Source organism: Olea europaea, chromosome 20, assembly GCF_002742605.1.
Source record: "Olea europaea var. sylvestris chromosome 20, O_europaea_v1, whole genome shotgun sequence".
NCBI classification, from domain to species: domain Eukaryota; kingdom Viridiplantae; phylum Streptophyta; class Magnoliopsida; order Lamiales; family Oleaceae; genus Olea; species Olea europaea.
The window spans coordinates 14,239,265-14,262,374 of record NC_036256.1 but is presented as its reverse complement, the minus strand read 5'-3'; the positions used below and the strand labels follow the sequence as shown (position 1 = coordinate 14,262,374).

General features: G+C 31.8%; 3 protein-coding genes across 3 annotated transcripts in view; all 3 read left to right on the top strand.

Annotated features, from left to right (window-relative positions):
• LOC111369737 (actin-related protein 2/3 complex subunit 5A) overlaps window positions 1-1,298 on the top strand; it is a 4,892-nt gene extending 3,594 nt beyond the window's left edge. Inside the window, exon 4 of the mRNA XM_022991372.1 lies at window positions 1,007-1,298. Within this exon, the coding sequence (XP_022847140.1) occupies window positions 1,007-1,142 (136 nt within the window). The 3' untranslated portion in view covers window positions 1,143-1,298. The remainder of the gene's footprint in view (window positions 1-1,006) is intronic.
• A 4,952-nt stretch (window positions 1,299-6,250) lies between these two features.
• Window positions 6,251-7,817, top strand: LOC111369736. Its single transcript, XM_022991371.1, has 3 exons — window positions 6,251-6,443; window positions 7,188-7,273; window positions 7,350-7,817. Exons 1-3 carry the CDS (start codon window positions 6,377-6,379, stop codon window positions 7,509-7,511), a joined length of 315 nt encoding a protein of 104 aa, XP_022847139.1. The 5' UTR covers window positions 6,251-6,376; the 3' UTR covers window positions 7,512-7,817.
• A 14,025-nt stretch (window positions 7,818-21,842) lies between these two features.
• Window positions 21,843-22,878, top strand: LOC111369236 (dCTP pyrophosphatase 1-like). Its single transcript, XM_022990695.1, has 2 exons — window positions 21,843-22,227; window positions 22,361-22,878. The coding sequence occupies exons 1-2, from the start codon at window positions 22,015-22,017 to the stop codon at window positions 22,616-22,618; spliced, it is 471 nt and encodes a 156-aa protein (XP_022846463.1). The 5' UTR covers window positions 21,843-22,014; the 3' UTR covers window positions 22,619-22,878.
• Window positions 22,879-23,110: the final 232 nt, after the last annotated feature.

Genomic DNA, 23,110 nt, shown 5'->3' with positions numbered 1-23,110 from the left:
TTTTATGCCACCCCATAAAGACATCAAATTCGATACAAACCTCACTCTATCTATATTACCCCTGCCCTCAAATTTAACCTCTGATTTCCCTCAGATGTACTCCCAAAGCACTTAACCTTTTGTTATTATGGCCTATATGGCACTGGCCTCATTGTTCTGACATGAATTTGTTGGACGCATTCCCAACCATAAATGCCCCTCTTGCTCTCTCGTATTATGCTTCTTTCAGACTCTTATCTATCTGTGAAATGCTCTCCTTGTCTCCCTTGGAACTTCTAATCTGAAAGTGTCCTGATTATTTGTTTTACTGTCTGTTGTGAAACATGGTTATTCGTTGGACTGATTTGTAAAGTTGATGAATTTTGAAATCTACTAGCCAACACGCAAGATTCACTGGTGATTGACCAAGTATAGGATCACATATGCGGGGAACATCATCAGGGACTTTTATGAGGATTATTGTGGGCATCTATTTTATCTCTCTGTATAACCAGGGACACAAGGAATTCGTTGCACCTGTAGGATTTTCATTTGGAGGCCCTCCTAGTCCTGTAAGAGATCGAGATTCCCCTTTCTTTTAGAAGAAAAGGAAGGCTCCTCAGGAACTATAGTTCAAATAGAGAGATGCAATGATTATCAGTAAAACTCAACTATATGAGGCATAAAATGAGAATATTTATTTACTATACCTTTCTAACATGTTAAGCTTCTTAGGACTCATGATTACACCTAATTTCATTGCCAATGCTTCTAAAGCATAGAGTTGCAGGCAGAACCTGTGTAAATACCCGATTTTGGAAATAACGGATTTTTTTTATTTTTTAGTTTTTATTAATTGATTTATTATTATTATTATTATTTTTTTTGCGTTCAAGATAAACTTCGATATGCTGTATGATGTGTCTTCAACGTTTCTTCCTCAAAGTCCTCCATTTCTGGTAAAAGTTTTAGTTGTTCTCATTTTCTTTGGCCAATTTTTAATGTAAGCCTGCTACATGATTGATAGGTATTTGTATAGAGGCTTGTCTACAGGAGATCGACCCACATGTGACCAATGCCTGCGAATTCATGAGAAGCTGACTGAGAGAGCTGGTTTGGGGTGCATATTACGATCCCTTGCTGACACATCGAACACTGTGTGATAACCAGATTGTGCAACGAATTCCCTGTTGTTTATTATCCCTGTAAACTTGTATACAAAGTTGAACAAAAACTCTCCAAGAAGAATTTCTGAAAGTACTGGATTTTTATCTACATTCGAAAAGCTTATGTATGGTTCTCAAACCTCTCTCTCTTAATTTTGCCTCGAAGAGATGCTATCTGCCCATCTTTATGATCACATGTGAAGGTGGTCGACGGGTGGTTTGATCCAAATGTTTTGAGAACATGACCAAACTGATTCCAAATTAGGATTTAATATATAGACTTGTTGGGTTGCACGTTTAAGGCTAGAACTAACCGTTTATAGTTCAGTCATACAGTACACAAAATATGTGTGTGGGGTTGTGCACTCGAGGAAATTATGTAAATGATGTGTTAAGGGATAATTTGCCACATCAAATAAAGAAGAATAATTATACCAATTTATAATGGTTTGGAATATTCATGTTCATAAAATTGATCTTTTAAGATAAAATTTCAAATTTTAGTCCTTATTTGTTTCTCATTCTTTCCTCATTAAAATGAAAAATATAATCGTTATTCATCACATCAAACCACCAAATTTGAATTTCTATCTCTTATGTGGGGCTCATAACGGCTATATTTTTCATTCTTATTTTTACAAAAATGAGAAACAAACGCCCTTTTAATATGGTACCAGAGTTCATTAAATTCAAATGAGCAATTTGATCTAATTAAGATTAAAACAAAAATGAACATACAAATTTCAAAATTTATCTACTTAAACGAGCCAACATCATCTTAGCGAGTAAAATCTTACATCGAATAATGATGAAAAATATAGATCAATCTAATAGAGTTTTGGCTCTTCTTCTTGATAAGATTAATATTTTAAAATGGAACATCAAATCCGCATAGAAAGGAATTATGATAGTCAGAATTGATTCAGGCACACGTGTGTGCATAAAACATGAAATTCTCAGTAAATTTATTGAAAATTATTCTAAACAAATAAGAGCTAAAATGCTGGACAAGTCATAGCACTGAGACAGGTAAAACGATAAGTCATTTCGAAATGATTGTCACTCATGCATTCATTACACTATCATATGTCGTTTTGTTTGTTTTGTTGTCGATCAGCAAAGATGTCATCTATTTTATAACAATAATTATAGAAACCAGTTAAGCGTCACCAAACATGTCATTATGGTAAACTACATTCAATAAAGTAATAGAAGCTGACTTTTTAGGTTTTATTATTAATATTTGAAGTCGACAAATCGTCGATAGAGGAAGAAATGCCACCCGACCCAAGTATTCAACAACCAAACCAAGGCATCAAAACAAGGCCTGAATTTTAGGATCGCAAGTCGTTCTTCTGGATCGTCGTGGTCTAAAACTCCTAATTTGATTTACATAATGTAGAACATTTCGATCTTAATCAACCCCTAACAAATGTGGCCAACAATGCCACCAACTCATAATCTTATTACAAGAAGTTTAGTGGCCAACAATGCCAAAAACTCAAGCTACAAGATACAAATTGAGACGTGGACATTTTTTTGTCATTCTCTTCATGTGTTGTCCTTTTGAATTGTAGAGGAATGGAACCAAATATGTGGGTCTTGTTCTTCTGCCGCTCCTACAAATTAAAAATAAAAATAAAAAAATTGAGCTGTGGGCTCGGCTCGACCCACGAGCTCGCCCCTTGAGCATGAGCCGAGCTCGAGCTAAGCTCGTGTGTTTACGGCTCGGTCCATTGCCACATCTAGCTTTACCGAGGACATTTACTCCAATCCACTATTTCGACATTAAAAAATAAGTAAATAAATTAAGGAAATCAATTTTATTAATTAAAACAAATGCCTAAACCACGGATTTTTCAACAAAATATATACCCATGATCAAGGAAACATAAGATGGTCCATTTCTATAGTATACATCAATGAACGCTACTTTATTTTCTTGATATTTTGAGGTTCTTCATTGAGATTTTATATTGGCAGGCCCGTCTGTAATTAGAAGAGAATCTAATAAGGGCAACTAACAATAAAAAAAAAAAAAAAAAAAGTTTACACAAACTAAAAAAAAGTGACAAACATCAAAATAACACCATCCATTTATGCAACACTAGTAATCACGTTCTTAACATAATCAGCATGTCCAGGATAATCCACATGCTAATTATGTTAGGAAAATATAACATATCATGTCACATTTTTAATAAGATAAGAAGGTGATGAATATTTAAAAAACTGACAAAAAACATAAAAGATGACAAACTCAAAAAAATGACAAAATAAAAAAAAATGTTTTTTGGAAGTAAAAAGTACCATGTAAATTTAAAAGTGACATAATGTCCCCTTTTTTTTTTATAAAAGTTGTCAAAAAAAATTTTTTTAACACAATTTAAAAAAAGTGACAAACTCAAAAAAAAAAAAAGCTACAAAATTTAAAAGTAGTGACACAAACTAAAAAATAAAAATAATAAAAAATAAAAAAAAATTGACAAACACCAAAATAACACCATCCATTTCGTTCGCCTAACATTTCATATAATTTTCCACCGGTCACCATCTCACATTACAACATTTTCACTTAAAAAAAGTGATAAAAATTCAAAAAAAAAAAAATGACAAGAATTCAAAAAAGTGACAAAGGTTTTAAAAAAGTGGCGAATTCAAAAAAAAAGACACAAATTAAAAAAATTACACATATTAAAAAAAGTGACAAACACTCAAAAAGTAACGAAATTTGAAAAAAAAAAAAAGTGACACAAATTCAAAAAAGTAACCGAAAAAAAGTGACAAATCATGACCCACGATTTTCAATATAGCCAAATTATCCAATAAGTTCACAACTGATGAACAAAATAAAAACTTTTGAATTAACAACTTGAACAATATAATCATAATCCAAAAATTTAAATACAACCATGTTTCCAATAAGCTCGCAACTAACAAAAATTGATGACTAAACTAAGATGTAAGTGTCAAATTTTCATAAACATTCATCACTATGAAAGTGACACACTATTCCAAAAAGTGATAAACACTCATAAAACTAATGTAAATTCAAAAAAGGGGGGACAAACCCTCAAAAGGCAACAAAGCATCAATCAAAACTTTAAAATATATCATTTTATATAAATTCATAATTCATCCTTAGCTGAATTTGAATATTATGTTTCAAATTTGGCAAAACACTGATTCAATAAAGTGACAAAAAAAAGTGACACAATCACCTTCCCTCCTTTTTCTCCATTTATTGCAAACATTTTAAGTCGGTTAGACGACAAGCCACATCTTACTAATTTATACTGTGTAACGAATCTCTAAATACACAAAACTCAAATGCCATAACACCTTGAGAAAGTGACATCATAACTTCTTTTGTGCAATGAACTCAAAGTTTGATAACTAGAAACTAGAAGAATCTTAGCTAAGCAATAAACTAACATCTTGATGCCAAATCCATAGTTTCAGGATCCTTAATTATTTAGGAGGAACAAAAAAATAGTAGGAGAGGAAACAATATCCAAATGAAACAGTGTACCAGTAACTTTTGATGGAAAATACAACAGATGAAACCTTTAAAAAAAAAAAAAAAACATTCGTTAGACCCTCTGGACAGCAGACAACTAGATCGCTTGTTGAGGGGAAAAATTACAACTTTCTAGATGTACATAGGTTTCAATGGATAAACCAATTCATCAATCAATTTGCATCAACAAGTGTTAAATATCATTTCTCCAGCAAAACGAATATAATTTAAAGAGAAAAATATCCCCCCTAGTATGAGTAGAAAATCGACGATGCTTTGATATCATACCAATCCTTCTTAGCAAATGGATAAAGTCTATACATATACAAACACATAAATATAAGCATAAAAATTTCAGAAAAAATAAAAAACTCAAGAAAAAAACCTGTATGAATGAAAATGTAACTCAGAAAATAATTAAAAGCGCTAATGCTTCTTCTTCCCTCTTGTCGGTGTCTAACTCTGACATTATGTGCTTCATCAAAATTTCAGACTTCTGATAATGAGATTTTGTGATCTCAATTGGTATTGAATTTCTGGAATACATTTTCAACTTCTCCACTGCTTCTGGGGATTTTTAGCATATTAATTACGGTGGTACAAGAATTTTAATTAGTTTTAGGGGTATTATTCCAATTTGTGATATTTAGACGGTAGTGGGCCAAATTTGCCCATCTAATAATCAGAAAATTATTTACTCTTTAAATTATATATACGAGACATCTTTTCTTTCTATTTTGGGCCGTGATAATATTTTTAGGTCTCTCAAGTTGTTATTAGAAAAATATTTCATTATTAACATCTCAATAATTTCTCCATCGACATTGTTCGAAATTTCATTTTCATTGTCTTCTGGCAAATTCACTTGTCTTTATTTGTGCAAAACTAAAGTGATTTCTAATGTTAATTTGAAATTATTCGAGTTCTGATAAATATTCAATAAAATTTCTTGTGGCTCAGAGATTTTTGAGTGCTAGAACACAAAATCCACACCCATTCTACGTGGTCGGATTTAGATGAAATAGTTTAAGATGATAAAAAAAAAAAAAAAATCGCGTTTTATCGCTAACCAATTATGAAAAATTTCTACGTGTTACTCCTTTATATAATTGATTTATGTATATGAAAGAATGTATTGAAGATGATATTCATATAAATAAACGTTGTCCTTCAGTGTATTGAATTTTTTATCATAAGTAATGCAGAAATTAGTCCATATTAATTTTAAATAATTGTAATTTAGTAATCAATAGTCTTATAATCCATGATTAATTCTACTGGAATTACAACCCCAGTCTAGTGTTAATGTAGCATTAAATGATAGGTTAAATTAAATAAGTTAATTTCATATTTCATTTACTCTATCATTTAGCATCACCTAGATTAAGAATGCAACCTTATTCATAATAAAAGAGGTTTAAATGTTTATAAATAATTGATAAACATGAGCCAAAACAAATTACAGACCATGACAATGATAGGGAATAAAAGTAAATGATAGAAAAAAAAGTTGGAATTTTTTATACTTTAATGTAATAAATTTTGAGTTGGCATGCAAAAAATTTGAAGTTTGTCAGTTGGGGACCTCTTTTGTTTGCTGCATATGTAGCCAGTCTATCTTCTCATGGTCCTCGTTCTTCCACTCTCTGCCTCTCTATATATCATCCCCTATCCTTCCACCATATTCTTCTCCAACAAAAACTTATAGATAATGGCCAATAATCTCAAATATTATCTCTTCCTCCTCTACTTGTTTTCTGCAGCACACCTTATCCAAGGTACCTTTCTTCGCATTTCATTCCATTCATACTAAGAATATTTAAAATTAAGCACCCTGCAGCATTATTTGTAGGTCATCTTCAGTTCTCTATTTGCTTCGTGTCTGTAATTTGTATCATGTTTTTCTTGGCTTTAGTTTCATCTATTTTTCACGATTTGTACAATATATTCCTTAATAGTTTCTGCATTTCCTTTCTTCTTTTCCCTCATATAACAAAAAATAAGTCCTATTCCCAATAAATAAATTTCGAGTTGCTTCTATCCTAAGAAGATAATAGTCAATTTTCTGCACTTGTCTTGTGCTGCAATATTTGTTTAGTATCTAAATCTAAAATTTCTAACTGTTTATAATTTAAATTCTTGATTTTCTTTAGCTTGTTATATAGCCTGTGCAACCACTCTTTTCTAGTGTACTTCTTCAAAAACATACTTGTGAAGTTAATGAAAGAAAAAAAATTTGGATAAGCTCCTCCAAACAGGACTCAAAGAGCATATTTGATACGCTTGCTCGACGGTTGCATTGTATAGGATTAAAGAAAAGAAGCATGTAACGAAATTTGTTAGTTGTCTCCTCTAACAATCGAGCAAACCAAACATGCTAAGATTGTACGAATAAGATTTTGAAGTGACTGTACTCTTACTGCATGTAATTCCATCCGGAATTTAGTTTAGTAATGCTATAATTTGAACAATATTTTTGTACTTGGGACTGAACTACTTGTAATATTCATACCATTTTTTAGGTGCAAAAGGGTCCAGAATTCAAATGACATTTCCTTATAATCAGAGAGCCGACCATGTTTCATCATCTGGAGAATTGAACTTGAAGGTGAGACAAAATCATGCATAAACATTGAAATGTCCTCTGGATCAAGTTAATTTATCGAATATAGTTAAATATGTAGGATTTGCATTCAAGAAGATTAATGATTGGATCGGTGGCACCAACGTGCACGTATAATGAATGCAAAGGGTGCAAGTACAAGTGCAGAGCCGAGCAAGTTCCTGTCGAAGGGAACGACCCAATGAACAGCCCATACCACTACAAATGCGTGTGTCATGGGTGATATTTCATGTAAACCAAGACACTTTTGGTACACAGTATCGGACAATACCTTATATTTTGGCTATAATATGATGTTTCAGTATAATACAGTCGAGTCGATTTGAGTCGAGTACTCGAGTAGCTTACGTGAATTATGGTTCATATTATGGGAATATGCTAGAGAATTAAGTCTTCCTGTTTTCTACAATATTTTTGTCACTAAAACCAGTTAGATTGTGTCATTCTTGATCCAGGATGCCACTTGTTTGTATGAATTTTTGGATTGAGTTATTGCTTACTGTTTTGTTGGAAGCAGCTTTTTTGTGCATTTATTTCTTCGACTTTTTGTTTTTATTTGTTACTGCATGAGATACAAAGATTGATTTCGGGTCAGATGACAACATTGCATGAACCCCCTTTCTTTGTCAGTCTTGATCAGTGTTCTAAATAGTGAAAAGTGTGGCTAGTCGTTGACCTCAAGTTAAGGGCTAGACGAGATTAAGCAAGGCAAACGCGTAAAAAAGCGTTAAAAAACGTTTTCTTATTTTAATATTATTTTAAATTTTTAATCAAAAAAATTTATTTAATAATTATAAATAATACATACTAAACATCCAAAATAAATTTATAGAGACTTTTTACATTTTTTTTTCAAAATTTTCAACAAAAAGATAAGTTCCAAATTTAAACAAATAGCATAGGAACTTAAATCATATCCAACTCTTTATCAGACTTCAATTCAATACTATCATCTTCATTTAATTTATCCTCCGTATCGTCTGATAAAAAATCCTCCTCGTCAGGCTCCCTTTTATCATTCTGAGCATTTCTGTCTCTTGATGAAGGTTGTGAGATTTCATCTTCCACCCCATCATACTCCTTATCATCATCACAACCCTCTACAATCCAAGATTGTACATTAGTTGCATCACTTGCTAATAGAGTCTCTATTTTACCCTTCTTCTTCTTCTTGTTTGACAACCTCACATTAAATTGGACATAAACAAGATTGTTCATCCTGGTAGTGTCAAGTCTATTCCGTTTCTTCGAGTGTATCTTCAAAGAAAAAAAAAAGATGAAGAAAAAGAAAAGTATATTTAATGGAATAAATCATATTCAAGTAATTATTCATTGCTCATTAGTAAGTAAAATGTAACAAACTAATTAATACTTACCCCTTCAAAAGAACTCCAATTTCTTTCACAACCGGATGAACTAGTAGTCAAACCAAGTATCCTTTTTACCATGATCTTCAAATTGAGTATTTCATTTCCATAAAAATCCCGCCAACTCACTAATAAACGAAAGTAAAAAACATGTTATTTAATATTTATATAATCATATATAAATTATAATAAATTATTGATATAAAAGAGAACAATACGTTAACATACCCGGATTGTAATTTTCATCATTGTTCTCACATGCACTTATTGCAAGCTTCCTAGGGCACTGAACAAATGAAAGAAATTGGCCCTTTAATTTTTAGTTTAAAAGAAGCGTAATAAAAAAAAAGTGCCTTTGCGCAGTTAAGCGCGCTAAGGTGCGAAATAGAGCGTTGACCGCTAAATTAGGCATCTACGCCCTTGTGTGGCGTTTTTGTTGTGCGTCGCGCCTAGGCTCGCTTTTTAGAACATGCGTCTTAATTTCTACTTCTCTTTGCCATTGATTAAAATTGTTCAAGCTTTGGATCTTTCTTAAAATAATAATAATTATTATTATTATAATAATAATTTGTACATAATGGAGCGTGTTATGAAGTAGTGATAGACATTTTTATACTTGCACTATCAATCTGCATAATAAATCTAGTAAAAAATTCAATCTCAATCAATAAAGTCAAACTGTTCCATTTTAAACGGTTAATCTTATTAAGAGGAGTGACTCATTCCTTTATTGGTTAGTCTATATTTTCATTTTTATTCGATATGAAATTTTATCTCAGCATGCCCCTCAGAACATTTAGATTTAATGAGCTTTGATACCATATTAAAATTTAGGGTTCCATTTTAAACTATCAATTTTATTAAGAGAAGTAATCAACTTCCTTATACGTTAGTCTATATTTTCATCTTTATTCGACGTGGAATTTTATCCCTTAACAACTGTAACATACGTTTATGTAACTATTGATCAAAAAACATATTGTGTAGCTTACATGGTAATTATTTCCTTACTCATAAATGACTGGGTGGAAAAGCTTTGCCCTTTTCGCTACTCCATCTCACTAACTTCTTAAAATTATTAGACAGAACAATTCAATGAATTCTTGAAATATCTCTTTCAAGAATTGTTGAGAACATGAAAGAACAAATATGGCCACAAAATTAAAATTTTGAGCTTGTTTACTTTCAAGAATGGCTTAAAATTTGAAGTACCAATTATGGATTTTTAGCCATAAGAAATTTACAAGGAGCTCAACGGTAAGAAAAGATCCACTACAAGTGGCACATGGAAGTGGTCCCAAAATTGTTCATGAACCTCCCACATAGATCACATGGGCATTCTTGTTTGAATCTATTTCTCTCACTAAATGGCAGAATTCAATTAATAATTAGGACAGAAGATATCAATATAGCATGCAGGACCCATTTAAGATATCAATATAGCATGCAGGACCCATTTAAGATATCAATATAGCATGCAGGACCCATTTAAGATATCAATATAGCATGCAGGACCCATTTAAGATATCAATATAGCATGCAGGACCCATTTAAGATATCAATATAGCATGCAGGACCCATTTAAGATATCAATATAGCATGCAGGACCCATTTAAGATATCAATATAGCATGCAGGACCCATTTTCAGTGTGACCATCTATTTTCTTTGAGAATCTTTTGGTTTCAACTTTATAAATCATTGGTTGGTAGCCCCAATCAGTTTTTGTTGTATAAGAGGATCAATCTCTCATGATAGACCTTAAAACATTGACAGATGGAAAGAATAGTAACATCCAGTTTGCCAAGAAGTATAGATTATGCGATGTCTATGTACAACTCAGTCAATGACTATTCATGATTCCATGATTGAATCAATTCCCTATCGGTTCCAAATTAGAGGAATGTTATGGTAAAACTTCATTTAAAATAGTGTGGTAGAAAGCAGTGCGAGACTTGAAAGACAAATCTTTACCTTCACTATTTTATATTTATATAGAAATGAAGGCGCTCTTCTAGTGACAGCTCGTAACAATTCGTTAGATTGTTTGATTCTCAATAATTTGTTGGTTATTTATATAAATTCTTTTTGAATAATACTATCTATATCTTCGGTGGTGCTAAGCACCACTCTATATGACATTCGAGTACACTACCTATAATTAGTTAAAAATTGTAAGTAATGGAACTAGTTACAATGTTTGACACCACTGATACCAAATTGCGTTACTCATTCTTTTTTGTGATTCGCTTCAGTGTTATTATTATGTGTAGAGAAAAGTGCAGAAGTACTCCTCACCATATAATGTTTGTAGCAATTTGGTCCTCCATTCTCTACTTTTGGATGTTTAAGGTCCCCATTGATGTTTAAATCCTTAGGGTTACAATTCAATTTCAATTGGTGTCCCTGTGGACCGTTTCCATCCAACTTGACTTTAAAATCTCATATGGTGCTCACTTGTTCGCATTTGAGTAAATCTATCATCACAGTCAATGTTCTAAAATTTATAATGCATGACAATGTGTTTCGATCGAGCATCAATTATTACATGAATATGTGTGTCTATACAAATCATATGCGTAATTATGCATTTTTCAGTTTTTAATATCAATAATATCATAATAAATGGATAACGAGGTAGAATCAATTAAGAAAATAGTTAGGAATCCCAATTTCAATAATTAATCTTACTCGTGTTTAGTTAATATTTTGGTTCAATTATTGTGTTGCCGATAATTAAATTCGAGATAAAATATTAGCACTTGTCTATCGAGTACTAGCTAGTTAATGTATCCCTAATTATTAAACTTTCCTCTCTCTATTAATAGTTTTGCCTAAATGACGCATTAGAATTATGACAATCGAATGAATAAATAAATATATCTCAATTTAACAATAAATTAATTAAAAGTAATATTGAATGTTCTAACAAGTCTCGATTTAAAATATAACAAATATTATGCAATTCAAATTTTGTTAACAAATGTAAAATAAATCAATCATGCTAATTATACACAATTCAATAAAGAAAAGCTTTAAATAATAAATTAAAACATCAATAGAAGCCAATTACCTACATCGATCATCCTAATAAATAATTTAACCAAAAAAATATAGCGAAAAAATCGATACAAGAAAGTTGACATAGACATTACCTATTTATTTCAGAAGCAAGAAGATGAAGCGAATATCTTCAATCTTTATTTTCAACTCCAAGAAACTCAAAAATTTCCTAGTCTTGATTTTAATAATTTATTGGGACCTCTTTTTAATTTATTCACATAAGATGAATTTGTTTCCTTTTATTTTGGGTGATGCTTGGGTACATAATGAACACTATAATGGTGTACATAATGCCCAGGTGCCCCCTATTGGAGGGGGCGTCAGTAGGGGGTGCCACTTGGGCATTATGGACACCATTATGGTGTCCATTATATTGAAGTAGTATAATCCTTTTATTGTGATGTCTACGAAGTTTTAATTTATACGGTCCATTCTTTTTACCTAAATAGCCTCTATTTATAGTCTTCAGAAAACTTTGAAAGTACAAAAATTTCTTGATTTTAGTGCAACATAGGCAAAATCTCAATCAATTACGGACAAGTCGAGATCTCAGAATGCATTCCAACTCGCAACCTTCAAATGCATTCCGCTATCCAGCCATGACATCTAGAGGTGTCAACTAGCCGAGTCGAGACGGTTCACGACTCGAAACTCGAGATTTGGGCTTGACTTGAGTAGAATGGTCCAAGTGTTTTTTTGAGCCCAAGCGGAGTTAAGCTTTGCTCGGCCAAGAAATTAAGGCTTGGGCCTTAACGAGCCCGGCAAGCTTGATTTTTTTCGGTCCATTTTTTTTATAGATAAAAGTAGCACCATGCCGCCTAAAACCTATTTTAGACAGCAGTACGCTGCCTTATAAAAGGCAACGTATTGCTAACTTTAAATTTTAATTTTTAATTTTTTTTTTTAAATTAGGCTCGTGAGTCCAAGCAAACGAGCCACACAGACCGATTCAGGCTCGGCTCGACACCACAAAATAGGGCTCAATTCTACTGAGTCAAGTCGACAAACCCGATTGACATCCCTATTGACATCCAAGTGAATTCCACGATTTGCTCGCAGCCATCAAGGACTTCCGTCCCCTAAAATCCTCCAGCCGCAATCTCGAATTGCATTCAAAGATAGCGAGCCTTAATTTTCTAGTATTTATAAAATATGGTCTATAAAATTTCAACTTTATCCATCTTAGTCCTTCAACTTTGAATATCTTCAATTCCGGTCTTCTTTTTTTCAGAATAACCTAATTGGTCCTCAAACATCTGATTTTGTCAATTTTAATCACAAAATTCATGAAATATTCCAATTAACTTCAAATTTCGTCCAATTGAGTCCCAATACTTTTCAGCCTTCATCCAACATCAATTTTTATTTAATTAATGCTTCAAATCACAACATTTGCTTTGTATAACTTCAAGTTCAGATTTTCACCTAGAAACACAATATATAAACTAACATGAGTAGAAATACACTCAAACGATCAAAGATTAAGTAACTTTAAGAGCATATATAAAGTTGTAAAACGCACTTATAATCATACAAAAGGAATAAAATTTGATCATAATAATTTATAACCTATTTACCATTAAGGTCTTCTTGTTTTCGGCAACTTTTGAGGAAAATATCCAAACAATTTTCACCTTGACTAAAAAGAGTTATAACTCAATCTTCTTTTTGCAATTCTTGATCAAGATATTTGAAATTCGATACACTTTAACAAACTTTGACAATTCAATTCTCAAAACAAATAATTAACATACATATTCCACCACATTAGTAGAATCACTTAGAATTAATATCAAGTTCTAAGAATTTCATTGGCTTACGTTGAACAAACTCACTGAAAAACTATGGTGCAACCCCCTGCTTGATTTATTGTGTGTTCGTCAGCTATCGACATCGATTTTACCTTATACCTTGGATCAATGTTAAGTCAAAGTCTACGAGCAAATAATAGGATCGCTAGTAGTAACACATCCTCCATTACGACAACTAACGCGTCTATATTTGTAGATAATATTATCTCCTAGGACCATGCTACACAAATATAATTGTTGACATGCGGGATGATCAAACACTCACACCTCGAGGGTAGAGCATTATTTTATTCACGCGGGGTCCACGCTCCATGTGAGGGTTGGTCACCCATTCGGTCACCAAAATTCGGACACTTTGACATTTTCCTATCTCCTATAGCTTAGCCTGCTACACCTTTTTAACAATTTTGCAAGACGTGATTAGGTTATCAATACTTCCTTCCAAAGCCAAATTGAATAAACATGGTCTTGACCTGTACTTTTTACAAGTCATAAACAATATTCCAACAATTTTCATCACTTCACTGACGTATCTCCTATGTGCTCTATACGGACAAAACTCGCAAGTGTAGGGATCATTTGAAGAGTTAAGAGTGTCGTCCCACAATAAATAAACATTAAATTGAATTCAATTGATTTGCAATTAGATTCAAATGTTGTAAAATAAAAGAGATCATGTATTGTTTATTTATTTAAATTATCTAAGATGATTTTAAAATAAAATATGAGATGATGTGTTAGAATTCCAAATCCACTTATTATTATCCTATTTTCAATTTTCAAATATATAATTTAGTTTTCATCCATGCATGTTCGACAACCGATAATATCATTATATTCATCTTTCTTTTTCAAGACAAGTTAATTATATTCTAGACGTCCACCAACGTCTAAAGAGAACAAGAATAAAAGGAATGCTAGACGTAGAATTTTTTCTCCCATGAATAGAAAGAATATATCACGTCAACTTATAGAGATTACTTGTTGAATATTTGCCTAATTTCTTCTCCAAAAATGGGCTGACGAGTGATACGATCTTCCAAATTTTCCTTACCAATTAGTTAGGCATCTTTTCCTTCATCGGCTGACAAAAGACGAGTTCCAATCTCCTTCACAAGGGAAGAAATTTGCTCACATTAATTTCTTACCTATTTACAATTGAGGCCCTTTTATTTTAACAAGTTTAGAGGAGATTATCCCAACATAACACTCATATCCATGACGTACAGTCGTAATAGTCCCTCTTTTATTTGGTCAACAGAACTGGGTGACTAGAAAATTGTTAGAATTTTGCTAAACGACTAGCGCCGTTCATCGCTCCGATGACCGCACCCTCATATAGCGCACGGGTCCCATCTGAATAAAAAAATACCGATCCTATGTGCGGTCACCGCACGAATCGTGTAGCGTGGTCCAAATTGTTAAGTCAGCCGAAGTGATTTTATGACAGATTGATGCGCCAGCGATGATGTACTTGAAGATACTCTACTGATTCAAAACAAAAAAGCAAAGATTTCAGTGCATTTACTGTGATGATACACGTACTACAAGATTTGCTTCAATAATGAAAAGAATTGAGCTGTCTTCACAGGCCTGTATAGGCCAATCACAAATGTAAAGGGGTAGGTGAATATTTTTTTATTTTTTTTTTCAAAATAATCCCCCACCCCTGCGCACCCACGTCGATGTATGTCTGGCCTGCAGAGGCTTTGTGAAACAGTGGACTGTACGGCCAGAATTATTGTAATGAAAAAACCAAATGAAATTTTATTAAGAACAAGCTCTTGTTTGAGCCTCATTGTTTCTACAAAAATACATTTTTAAGTAGTATTTTACCATCATTTCAATCATATATTTTTTAATAAAATAATATTACAAGTAAATTCAAAACTTTTTCTTATTTTTTAACCATACATTTCTCATCAATAAACTATTCCAAAATTCATTATTTTCCAATACGAGGCTCATGCAAGGGCCAAATATATAAAACATAATATGAGAAGAGGGGCTCAGCCTAACTTCCGTTTAACTATGCAAGCGGTTAACCTAGATCGCAAGTAGAATTAATTAACCTAGATTACCGTCGACTATAGAAATTTAACTCTATTACGCACGAATCGCATTTAAAAAGGTTATTACTCAGAGCACAATTTTACCAAGGCATTTGCTGCCTACTTCTACAAGATGGATGAATTGAGTTAAATAAGGCCCATTATCCACGCCTTCCTTGATCATGAGGCAAAGCCTCAAGGAGTTCGCACGCTCTAAGTCTAGAAATGTAAAGGGAAACCATCAAGGATTTGGGATGAAAGTGTTATAACCTTATCGAATTTTAGCTTGTTTAGTCTGAGAAGCACAAGAAACAAGAATTTAATCATGTCTTTTATATATTATTTAAATTATGAGATTTTTTTAAGTAGGGTTTTATATTTAATATGTGCAATTTATATTATGTTCAGAATTTGGTTTAATCTTTGCAGCCGTACACTATCTTTCATTGGAGGTTATTGAATAAAAATTAGGAAAAATTGCAATCATTGTACCAAACCTTTCATTTAATAGCGGATTTGATCCAAATATTTCATTTATACCACCCAAGGTATCAACTCTTTCAGAAATTCTCGCTTGACGTCCAAATGGATGGTTTTTGTTAGTTTCTTTGTTAGCTAACTATAAGTTAATGCTCTGACCAAATATTGACTAATTTTTAAAGGGTAAAAGGGTAGATTTATATATGTGTATGTGTGTAAAATAATTATAAGCAATAAAAAAGATATTAAAAAAAAAAACCCCAAACCTAGACCTTTCTTCTCTATTTCCATACATTTTCCCTTGCCCTAAAGTCTTCGCCGCCGCGGCCTAGGCGATTGGCCAACACCACCATCCAAGCCGCTGAACACCACTACTACCTATGCAATCGACCGCCACTAAAGATAAAAAAACAGCCACCACCTAAACCTAGCCTTTTCTTCCCTATCCCATACAATCCCTCTTGCGCTAAAGTCGTCGCCACTACCACCCACGCAATCGATCGCCACTGTCATCCAGGCTCCTAAACATCATTGCCACTGCCACCCAATAAAGGATGAATGAGAGTGTGATGGATTTCTTTTCTTCATATTTGAAAACCGAAATTGATTTTGAAATCGGATTTGATTTTGAGGTTTTGTTATTGTTGTGGTATAAGTGGTGGTTCTAGTGAATGACAGTGGTGAGGAAAATTGATGGAGGAGGTGGCAGTCAGATGATGGCGATGGCGGTGGCATAAATGTTTACTACACAGCTTGTTTACCTTGTATATTTTTATACCCAAATTGCATTTTTGTGTCAAAAGAGGAACGTTGTCTTGTCGACAATTGGGTTATGTTGGTTGTGAATTTGTGGTGGAGATGTTGTGGTGTGATGGAGATTGAGGCACCAGAATTTGGAGCTAGCGTTGGGTAGGTACGATGGAGCCGTATAGTAGTGGTGGTGGTGATTTTGGAGTGGGGGTAGATATGTGTAGGGTGGCTGAAAAAGAAGAAATTTGGTTTTAGGTTTTTGATTTTAATTATTTGAATTTAGTTATTTTGTTATAAAAAATGTAAAGTTACCATTTAAACCATTTAAAATTAGTTAAAATTATCGTCAATGTCAATTATTTGGTCAATTAACAGTCAAACTAATAGTTTTCATCCATTTGGACTTTAAGCGAGAATTTCGGAAAGCTTTGGTACCGTAGCTGGCACAAATGAAAGGTTTGGGTCAAGTCTACTATTAAATGAAAGGTTTGGTACCTAGCTGCAATTTTCCCTAAAAATTATAGATTTTGAAGTTTTTCATTTTCTCAATTCTCCATATTTGATTTTCAAATCATCAAGTCCTAATTTTCAATATTTATGTGATGAATCAATGAATTTTCGATTTCTAAATCGATCTCTGATATTCTTGGGAATCAATATATAACTAGAAGGTCAATTGAGTCACGTTATTAATTTGGAGTCAACATGGCTACAATCATGTGTTCATTTTGGATGCACAATCACCGTCCTGATAGAGACGAGTATTGTTTGTGACATCCGATGGCAAAAATTGTGTTACATGAAGAGACATTTTTTTGCCCCTTTCAATTTGAAAGTAGAAGAATATTTTGATCCACATGATATTGGTTATGATGGTCCTTTGATTTAAGACTGGGAATCTTGTGTTAAACTTGGTCCCAACAATTTCAGCTAAAAAATAAAAATTAATAATAATAATAATAATAATAATAATAATAATAATAATAATTAGTTTTGGATATAGAAGTAAGATAGGTAAGGTTCAGCTACGTGGGATTGCAGTCAAATTGGGACTTTCTTGTGCTCTTCCGTTCATGTCACGTATTTAACTGCATTATGTGTGAAATATATGTATATGTATTAACAGCATGCAGCACAAAGTTAACAAGACAAATGTCATTCTCTATTAGTAAATCTAATTATTTTTCAACAACCAAACACGACATTAAAATTAACTAAATCATATGACCAGCAAATTTATGGTTAGCTAAACGAAGTATTTTTCGTCAGTGGTTTGCTTTCAATACTCCTATAGACATATGATCGTTTGGTTTCCCGCAAGTGAACGAGATTGTGAACAAGTACTATAATAGTGTGTAGAGTGTCTAATCCATGAGGATTAATTATTCAATTGAGTTCAAATTAATAACAACCTTAGTTGAATAGCAACTACTTTTAAGTTTTCTATACTAATGCCTAAGTTATCAATTAAACTAGAAAGCTATTTGACTGGTTTATCAAATATGTGAAAGTATTGTTAAGATGTCGAATCCTGCTAGTTAGTCCAGTTTTAGCACAAAAAATTAAAATGCAGCTTGTAGTCATTCTTGTTGGTCAATATTTCTAATTTAATTAAAAACATTTTTTGATAATTATCAAATCTATTCTCCTCACGTGACTTTTCTATCTTTTGATGAAAAATACGAACATGATAAACGCATTAAATGATTTAGAATGACTATGAAAATCATGTAAAGTATAAAGGTATATCTCTATCCCCCTGTCGAATCTTACAATGTTTATTATTTTTAGCTATAAACCTATTATCTCTCTCATTAATAATAAATTCCAAATAAATCATCTCAATTAGTAGCTAATTAATTGAGAATTCGGTGAAAAAAGTAATAAATATCCAAGAAAACATGCATACTAAACATTAAAATAATTAATTAATACCAAAAATTTTATAACAATGATTCATCTCATCATAGCAATGTAAAAATCTATTCAAACATATTGAAATTACAGAAAATCATTTTAAGTTTAATGAACATCACCCGAAAATCAAATAATAAAAGAGAACGATGAATTCTTGATATCTATTGACTTTTCTACCCAATTCTTGAGCAAATTTCCTAGTATGAGTTCTTCTTGATGATCTTGCAATTCTTTGGTTGAATTTCCTCGCAACTTTGACTTTTGCTCCTCTTCTTCAATGTGATTCTCTCAAAATTTCCTTGTTCTTGATGTGTTTTTGTGCACAAAAGTGGCTCTCCAATGTGTATGAGATGTTTTGGTATTTATATGACACGTATTTAGGTCAAAGAAGTCACCTAAAACCTTTTCTAGTTGAGTTTTAATCGTATAAGGAAACTTGAGATTCGTCCGAAATCTTGTATTATACAGTAGCATAGTACATTAGGATATGACTGCATAGTTCACTTGTTGAACTCCAAATTCCTCCCTGCATGTGTGGATGTGATCACATGGATTTTTGAACCATGCGACCACATAGTTATAGGTTTTTTTCGTAGGACAACTTTCAGTATTTTGGTCATATCGTCCTTTCTTAATATTCAATTGTGGTTATTCAAAGTACGTTGAAAAGATAACTCAAAAAGCTACAATTCTTCCAAATATATCATTTTTCCAATTTGAATGGTTGCTATGCCAAAAATGGATCTCAAATAGAGACTAAAATTTTAAAGCATAACTTTTTCGCCTAAAAATTGATATGTGATAATACTTCGACTATATTTTATCCCTTTGAATTCTTTCCTCATCTAATTAATCCCTAACACTCTCGAATCTTCATATTAAGGTTCGACATAAATTTTCAATATTTGCACTTTAGTCCTCAAAACTTTGATTTTGCTTCATTTTAGCTCTTTTTCTTGTAACCTTGTTCCTTTATCTTCCAATTGTATCAAATTTCATGAGATTTGAAATTTTGTCAAACCAAATTGAATCATTTTATTTTTCAAACCAAACCATTGCTTATTATTTGGTTCGATTTTAATTTGCGATTTACCTATCTACATTATGGTAATATATAAGTTTGAACGATAATTTGTAATGTTATATGTTAAATTACATTCATATTTGTCTGAAATTCGAAATACAAACAAAAAGGTAAAAAAGTAATAACAAGTTAGCATCTAACAATAGGCCAATAGCTTTCTCCACTCAAACATTTACGAGCAACAACATAGAAGCAGCACGCCATCACCCCTCATCGGCAAAATCAAGCATACATTCATGGTTTGAAAATGGAACAACCAACAGATTGCATATTGCATTCATCCGCAATTCGACACGCAATCATCAGATTTAGCAAAATTAGTAACTCAAATATAGAGTCGAGCAACTCTTAACTCAAGCAATAATCATAAATCACTATAGAGTTTTAGTCTGTTTGATGGAGATTAAACCCTTGTTTGAAACACATTTTTTCATCAAAATACATTATTCAACAATGATTTGATATCATTTCAACCATACATTTCGTAATAAAATAATATGACACATAAACGCAAAACTTTTCCTAATTTTTTAATCACACATTCTCCATCGTAACATTATTTCAAAATGCATTTTTTTTTTATAAAAATGGGGCTCAAACAACCCTTAAAATCAATTTTTTAGTAGATTTTGATAGAAGTAGATAAAATATGTGGATTTAAAGTTTTAGAATCCATAAAATATGTGGTTAAAATTAACTGACAATTTGACTTAGATTAAAATCTAGATTTTAATTGATGCCAAACAGCGGCTTAATATAATTATAAAGAATCTAACACAGACAACTAAGCCCCAAAATTTGAAAAGAAAATAAGCAAAATGTCAAATTTTAACCAGCAATACAAGTTACAAGTAAAGTTTGGCAAACATAACTATAATGCAACGACAAAGGTGTGTGCTCGTTTGTATGATTATTTTCTCACTACAACTATTACAAATAAAATTGAATATATATTTGAATGATTTATGAATAAAATTGGAGGATGTGACTGCAAAAGATAGTGTAATAATATAATGAAAATAATGATCAAACATAAATGAGCTTCTAATTTTATATTAATTTATACGAAATTAACTTAAAATAAGAAGTATCTGAATGAACAAGAACAAAGAATTATTAAATTCAAAGTAGTTTCAACAAATATCTAAAAATATTATTATCATGAGATTAAAACAAAACAATATAATAACAACCTATATACCATGTAGTATATATTTTGAAGATAAGAGAGAAAGAAAGAAACATGTAATGCTGTAACTATAGCAACAAGATCAAACCAAATTGCATTGAATCTTCAAAATTTTAATTCAAAATGAAATAATTTATATCTTGTTGGGTTGAAAAAATAATGATGGGTGATTGTTAGACATGGAATTTGAAAAGACAAAGAGACTTTTTGTTTGGTTAAAAAAGAAAATGAATGTTTGGAAGATAAAGTGTTAACTTAATTATAAATCATAAAAGTAATGTTTGTGATAAATAAATACGAGTGATAAGTTCGTTGTCATATATATATTTTAAAGATTTTTGTATTTTTAATTTTTATTAATTTCTTATATTTGCATACGATAATTCTATTTTCAGAATTCATAAATATAATTTTCATTTTTTTCAACCAACCAATTAACTTTATATAATTTGGGGTCCTCAACAAAGCGAGGCTTTAGGCGATCGCTTACTTCGCCTATACTCAGGGCTGTCACTGGTGCTAGGCGTTTTGAAAAATACATGAATATATGCAGGTATATACGAAGCATATGTGCTCATTTTAGAATACTAATAACAGCTCAAAATATTATTGAAATTAATATTTGACTTTTTAACTTAAATTAGGAATCTTTATTGAATTTTTTATCCAAAGGCTAGCGCTATTAAAATATATTTGACTCAAAATACTAAAAAATGATGTTTGACATATTTATAAAGTGCATTAATTTCCAATAATAGTGAGATGGAATTTGATTATAAAATGAGAAGAGAAAAGGACAAGTCGGTTTGTGTTGCCACCTACACAGAAAGAATCCAGGCCAAATCTCAATACGTAATTATCAACCAGATTTAGATTGTAATTTTATGTATTTGATTATTCACATATAATCAAAATCCGTAAAATCACCGCACCCCTGGACCCGTCTTTGTTTTATTTCCTCTACAAATACCAAACCAAACCAGGTTTTTGTATATCCGAAGGATCAGAACACTTTATGCTGCATAATTATTCTTTCCAATTTTTAGGTTTTCCCCCTGAAAATTTCGATTCTGATTTTAGGGTTTGTTTTTTGAGTAAGAAAGAAGGAGAGTTAAAAATGAGTGGAGAGAGTGTGACCCTTGATCTTCTCAAGAGAAAAATGGACCAGTTTGCAAAGGAAAGAGACTGGGAAAAGTTTCACAGCCCTAGAAACCTTTTCTTGGCTATGGTAAAATTTTCCATGTTTAAACTTGTTCTTTAAGTTAGAATCCTTTGTTTTTTCTTTTCTAAAATAAATGCTTTCATACTTTGTATTAATGGGTTTTGTTTTTCTTGATGAAAATGCATATAATTTTGTGCAGGTTGGAGAAGTAGGTGAAGTTTCAGAGATATTTCAGTGGAAAGGGAAGGTTCCAAAAGGACTGCCAGATTGGAAAGAAGAAGAAAAAACTCATCTGGGTGAAGAACTTTCTGATGTATTGCTTTACCTCATTAGACTTTCTGACATCTGTGGAATTGATCTTGGTAAAGCTGCCCTTCGTAAGATTCAACTCAATGCAATCAAATATCCAGTCAAAGGCTCTTCATACAATGTCAGCAATACTAGCAATTCAAGTTGACTCGAGAAGTTCTTGACTATACAATATTGGTTCGTACTAAAGAAAGTTAAAATTTTGTTCAATAATACATGTCAGTTATGTCGGTAGGTCTTGTTCCCTATATTATGTAATCGTGTTCAATAATATAAATTAGTCGAGTCGGTGGGTCTAGAGAAATATATGAATGATATTCCTCTTCCTATTGGTCTTAGGTAGTTGGGTTGATAATATTGACAATTTGACATTTCCTAGTATGATGATTGATGTTGGTTTGGCATTAATTTCTCTTGAGAATTTTTTCGCTATCTTGGGATATTTGAATAAGCTTCCGTTTGACATTCTTTAATCAAAATATTTTTTTTTCGACATATTTTTTTTTTAATCATACATTCATATAATGAAATATTTTATACGTAAATTCAAAATTTTTCTTACTTTTTAATCACATATTCTCTAAAAATTCATTATTCCAAATATTGATTTTCTCAAATAATGACCATCAAATAAGGGTTA